At 38.9% G+C, this 6,123-nt stretch overlaps 1 protein-coding gene across 2 annotated transcripts in view; it reads right to left on the bottom strand.

Annotated features, from left to right (window-relative positions):
- Positions 1-689: 689 nt before the first annotated feature.
- TRPC5 (transient receptor potential cation channel, subfamily C, member 5) overlaps positions 690-6,123 on the bottom strand; it is a 320,022-nt gene continuing 314,588 nt past the window's right edge. For both annotated transcript variants that reach the window (XM_005886346.1, XM_005886345.1), the window contains exons 10-13: positions 5,268-5,471; positions 4,994-5,035; positions 3,783-3,872; positions 690-2,124 (exon numbers count right to left, since the gene is read on the bottom strand). In XM_005886346.1, coding sequence (XP_005886408.1) covers positions 1,432-2,124; positions 3,783-3,872; positions 4,994-5,035; positions 5,268-5,471 — 1,029 coding nt within the window. In that variant the 3' untranslated portion in view covers positions 690-1,431. The remainder of the gene's footprint in view (positions 2,125-3,782; positions 3,873-4,993; positions 5,036-5,267; positions 5,472-6,123) is intronic.

Below are 6,123 nucleotides of genomic sequence, written 5' to 3' on the forward strand. Positions count from 1 at the left end.
CCTAGGGCTGTTCAGGTTAAACTTGGGGATACTGTTGTGCTAATGTTGGTAAAAACCATCCTTGTTCAGCATGTTATGCCTCAGCAGTTATGGGCTCTAACATGATGACCTTATGCATTATGGACTTCATTTTTTAAATATGCACCTTTATATTCTGACGAGGCCCTCTCAAGCCAGGGAAAATAATTTGTTGGGATGTATAAATGCAGCTTTCTTTGAAGACAGAATTTTGACCATGTTTATAGTCCCATGAAATCACTAGGGTTGTTATGTTATATACCTAGCATAAGTTTACACATGCAATTCCGTTGCCCCCAGTGAATATTCAAACTGCAACCAGAATCAGGTTATCTAGACCTAAAATTGTTGGGTTTTTATCAGCAATTAATTAAAATGAAGAGGCTCTTCAGATTTTGACACCTCAACAAGATGTCATTTTTTCTGATAAAAATATTTTCAAATCCAGTCCTTTATCTTATAAATGCTTTTCAATAACAGTGATGATTAAAACTATCAACAGTAGATAGGACGCTATGAATATACCAGCTGATTATTTTTTCTTGCCAATGTATGAGATGTAGTGGCTATTGGTTATAGTGCAGTAGACATTTTTAAAAACAGTATACATCCTAAATATTAATTTCAGTTCTATCAAATTTTAAAATGTAGTAAGTTAAGTGAAATACACAAACACAAGAAAGGAATTCACTAACTTATTAGATATGACATATACTATGGGGTAGATATTCATTGGCACACATTAGGAAACTAGCACATATTTAAAGGGAAAAAAAACCTCAACAGCCCCCACGATAAGGAGAAGTTGTAGTGTTTAAAAGTGAAAACAACAAAAAGGCCAGTTATACCTAGAAACCACAAGCTGACAATTCTTTGCAGGTTGTTCAGGCTCCCTTTGATGCTGTTTATTGAACCAAAATGGGCAGCATGGAGCACGGAAGGGTAAGAAATATAGGCAGGTTTGTTTGCCTTATCTGATAGCTGGTGGGGATGGCTGAGCACAACTTTCAGCCCTGTGGGGAAATGGTGTGAGATTCAGAAGAAGGTCAGGAATCTGTGCGGCAGCAACACTAGCAAAGTGGCACCTGGAGCTTCAAGGAAGCAAGGATAAGAAAAGCAAAGCCAAAGGGTTAAGCACCCCACTGCACCTCTGCTGATTAGGGGCACACACCCCTTCTATTGGTTGTGAAATGGACTTATAGGAATACAAAGGCAAATCATAGTAATATAATAATAATCAACAACAAGAACAACAAAATGGAGAAAGTGGCTATAAAAGATGGTGAAAATAATAGGCGTTTTACTCTCCTTTCTGGGGATGGGGGCAGTGAGGGGATTATATCCTGTCACTTCTGAGAACAAGGAAGTTACAAATTTTCGGCTGAGTTCCAGAACAGGTGATAGGGGCTTGACTTAGAGCCGAGTTGTAACTTGTTCTTCCTGTCCATCACCCCATTTGTGCATGAGCAGGTCACAAGCCTCTCCCCAAGTTTCAAACACATCCTCTGAGGAGTCTAAAAGTTTCGAATTTGAGGAGCAGATGCTGGATGCGCAGTGAAGGGAGCTGGAACAGACTAGAGGACATTCACTGCTCTGAGCAGCTCCCTGGGCTACACCTGATTCTACCTCACTGAGGTTAATTTCACTTTGAGAACAGGCCTCTGCTTTCCCTTTCTCCATCTGAGAATATCTGATGTCTTGCCACATATAGTGCTGCTGAACGATTCCATCAGAAATTGTGTACATTGGCTCTGAACTGGGTTCAGACATATGACCATTAAACTTGGAGAAGAGGAGACCCAGTTTCTTGAGAGAAGGACCCATAAAGGAGCGTTTGCTTGATGACTCAGCTTTTGACTTTCCTTGGGCACCACTGGCTCTTGGTGTGGTTCTGATGAGAGGTGGCCCGTGGCAGGCCTTTTTCTTGCAGCCTAAACTGAAAGAGACACTCTTGGATTTGGCCCGAGCCCCACCACTGCCATCATTGGTATCATCCCTCTGAGAGAATTCAGTGCTGCTGGTGGAAAAACTTCTCCTTGGGTGTTTTCTATTTCCTAACAGGTCAAGCACTTCATATCGAAAGCTGGAGATGTCCTGCTTTAACTCCTAGGGCAAGAGAGAAAACACATCATGTTAAGATGTGTGGTCTTTAGTGCAAAATAGGAACATTGGGTATTCTTTGCAATGTTCCATGTTTTGCCTAATAGCAAATCACAAAGTACATGAACTACCAGAAGAATCTCACATTATTCTAGCACATTAATAAATCTGTGGGCAGGGCTGGCCATTGGAAAAATTGTGCAATTGGTAAAGTTGATTTCAGAACCTCAGCATCAGGGCACACCAACAAACTAATCCCGGCTAAAGCATTAATTAACAATTAGGGAATTAAATAGGGAACTGGCTCTCATAGGTATGCACATCTGTATATAAAAGGGGTCCTGAACAGGAAAAGCTTTTAGGACTCTAAGGTTTAAAACTAGGGAAGTCAAATGTGCCAGGTAATGAGGCTACTATTTTGGAAGAGGGGACCCTATTCATTCAAGTCCATATCAAATTTGTTCTCTCTGTAACTGGCTGCTCAACTACTACATTGCTCCTTTAAAAACCATCTTTTAAATGCTTAAATCTGGTCATACTATTCCCCGCTTAAAACTCTTTAGTATCTTGTCACTGACCTTAGAAAAAAGTAGAAACTCCGTATCACAGACTACAAAGTTTTTCAAGGCCTGGTATCTGTTGATCTCTCTGGTTTCATCTCTTCCTACTTTCCCCAGGCTCTTTACTGTCTACCTGTATGGACATATTCTCTCTTGCCTCTGGTCCTTGGCCTGTGAATGTTCTCTGTCTAAAATACCTTTTTTTCCCCCAACTTTCCCTTATCTGGCTCCTTCTTCAAGCCTTAGCTTACAAACCTGCCCTGACTCCCCAAGTCCCTCCTCTGTGTCTCTACAGCACCCTGTGTATATCCTGTTAGAATACTCATTTGTCAGTCTCTATTATTATTTGTATGTCACCCCTTGAAAGTAGGGGCTGTTTATATCTTGCTCACCACTCTACCTGAGCAACTAGTGGAGTGCTTGGCATATAACATGCCCTCAATAGATGGGTTATATCTGTGGATTAGGATAATGGCCTTCCTATGTCCCTTAGAAAATATACATGTATTCTAGGATAGGGTTTCTCAACCACTTGATATATTGACCTAGATAATTCTTTGTTGTGGGTACTATCCCATGCATTGTAGGATGTTTTGTAGCAACCCTAGTCTCTACCCACAAGATGCCAATAGCACACACATCCCAGTGTGACAATCAAAAATGTCTCCAGACATTGCCAAATGTGTCCTGGGAAACATAATTGCCCCTGGTTGAAAATCTCTATTTGAGGCTAATGCTAGTATTGAGAGAATTTTAATGTTTAATGGTAGGATTTCTTGAATCTTAGATTTAATAATAGATTCTGTTGATTTTTACCTTATATTTTTAAAGTAATCAGAGCATTTAAATCTTCAGGCATCTTCCCTTTGCTAACTTGCCCCTCACCACACATTCTTGTCACATCATTTAAAGCACTCAGTTCCCACACTGAGAAATACCCAGAATATGAAAAGAATGCATAGGACAGATTATTTTGTTCATAAAACTGATGGTGTGCTGTATTACAGGCAGTTGAAATTCTATCACCAGAAACTTCACTGTGAAGATTAAATGATGCCTAAGAAATATGAAATGAGAAATTAAACCACTTCATGGTTAAATTACCTTAAAATTTTCTTCTGTTAGTCCCTCATTTGTTTTGGAATTTCTTATCATAGCAGCCACATATCTTTTGACTAAATTCCTGATAACTTCCTGGAATTAAGGGAAAATAAAAACATATGAAGAGGCATTTCCTTCTTGGGCTCTCAGTAAAATAAAAAACATACACAGGAAATAAAATATGCTTAGATCATCTTTGCAGTGGAAAGTCCTCCCAGGATCCAGCAATTTTGTGCAAAAACCCAGTTAATTTCATTAGCTAAATGAAGAATTATTATGTGTCCAAATATGGTGGCAGAGTGGGCCAGCAAGATCAAATTCACCTGAAAGGAAAATTTTCCACGCATAAGGTAAACACGGATTCACATTTATAGAATGAGAGCAGAACAATCCTTGACTGGTCATAGTCAATATCCTTTCCAGTCAGGCTGGATTAAACTTTAACCTGCCTAGTTAGTGAAATGAGGTTTTCTTCCTTTTATAAAATAAAGAAAGTCATTCGGCAGTGTCACAGAGTCTGCTGATTTTTTTAAAATTTCTTTATTGATTAAGGTATTACATATGTGTCCTTATCCCCCATTCCCCCCCCCCCCCACTCATGCCAACAGGGGGGTGGGGGCATGAGTCTGCTGATTTTAATGTTCACTACACAATCAAGATATTTTCATTCTTTGGATTGATTTTTAGAGAGAGAGAGGGAGAGAGAAACATTGACGTGGGAGGAAGACATCGACTGGCTGCCTCCTGCACGCTCCCTACTGGGGATCCAACCCACAACCTGGGCATGAGCCCTGACCATGAATTGAACCAGCAAACTTTCAGTGAACGGAACAATGCTCAACCAGCTGAGTCACACCTGCCAGGGCTCAAGATATTTTTCTTAGAGTAAAACCCCAATTCTCCTTTGCAGAGATGGCCTCTTTTTACTTAGCTCTCTGAGAATGGCACACACATGGTTACTATTCTTTGTATCACTAATGGTAATGTGGATAGCTACCACTTAATGCAGTGTCACACACACACACACACACACACACACACACACACACACTCATGCATACATACCACTCAATTCTCACAATAACTCTGAGTTAAAGTTTAATCATCCTATTTTACAGATAAGAAAACTGAGCCTCAGTGAGGTTAAGCGACTTGTCCAAGGTCACACAACTGACCAAGAACTATTGTGCTTAGTCTCTGTGAGGAAGTTTTACCTGATAATGTTGATTCTGTATCAGGCTGTCAGCATGGCGTTCCTATAATTAAAAATGGACAAAGAAATTACATCAGCAGTCTCTCAGCAACCCATCTACCCAAATATTACTTCTAAATATTAGGACTGGAGAATGAAAGGATTTCCTGTCTGACAAATCCCCAAACATTTTAGGTTGGAGTGATTTTATGATGTTTAAGATAGGGAATGTCACAAATGAGGAAAGGCAGGACACAGTTTTGTTTATAAAGAAACATAATTTTTAAAAGTCTTACTGTGAAACTTCTCAGGTTGTGCCTTCTCCGTCTACCATCAGGGTCTCTTTTTGGGCAGAAGGTGTTATTAAACCAGTTGCCAAGGTATAGAAATGACTTAGGACTAGGGATGATGTTAAAAGGAGGTGGCAAGGTACCGCCTTCATCAAAGTAACTCATCCAGAGCTTTGTCCTTGCAAATTTCCATTCAATATCTGCATGATCCTATGAAAGAGAGAAATTCAAGGATTCAGGATGGGAAACACCAAAATGCACCCATGTTGCATTCTAAAAGTCCTACCTTGCTTCTATAGAAAGCAATCTGTCAGTAGGTATAAAAATTCAAATTATAAATACTCTGTGATTCAGTAATCCTTCTTGTAGAAATTTATCTTATAAATATACTCATAAAAAGATGTATGTACAGGGCTGTTCACTATAGGACTGTAACTTGTTAATAGAAAAACATCTGGCAACAACCTAAATATCCAACAGTGGGAGACTGGTTAAATAAATGATGTTACATTCATAAAATGGCTTACAATATAACTACTTAAAAATATCTATGAATATTTTATATATAGAACCTGTATATGTGTATATGAATTTATCTGTATATTTTATTAGACCTCCATGATCTTTAAGTTAGGAAAGCAATATAAAGTATGATATATATTGTGTACAATGATCTCATTCATGCAACTGAAAACCCTTTTATATTGCATACTTACATGTCCCAGACAGGTACATATTAAACTGTCCACAGTAGTTATTTTAAGGAGGTGGAGTGGTGTGGAGAGGATTTCTTTAAAAAAAATAACTTGAAGTTATTGAAGTATGATTTACACAGAGTAATATTCACCCTTTTTAAGTACTT

This window comes from Myotis brandtii, unplaced genomic scaffold, assembly GCF_000412655.1.
Source record: "Myotis brandtii unplaced genomic scaffold, ASM41265v1 scaffold973, whole genome shotgun sequence".
In the NCBI taxonomy this organism is placed as follows: domain Eukaryota; kingdom Metazoa; phylum Chordata; class Mammalia; order Chiroptera; family Vespertilionidae; genus Myotis; species Myotis brandtii.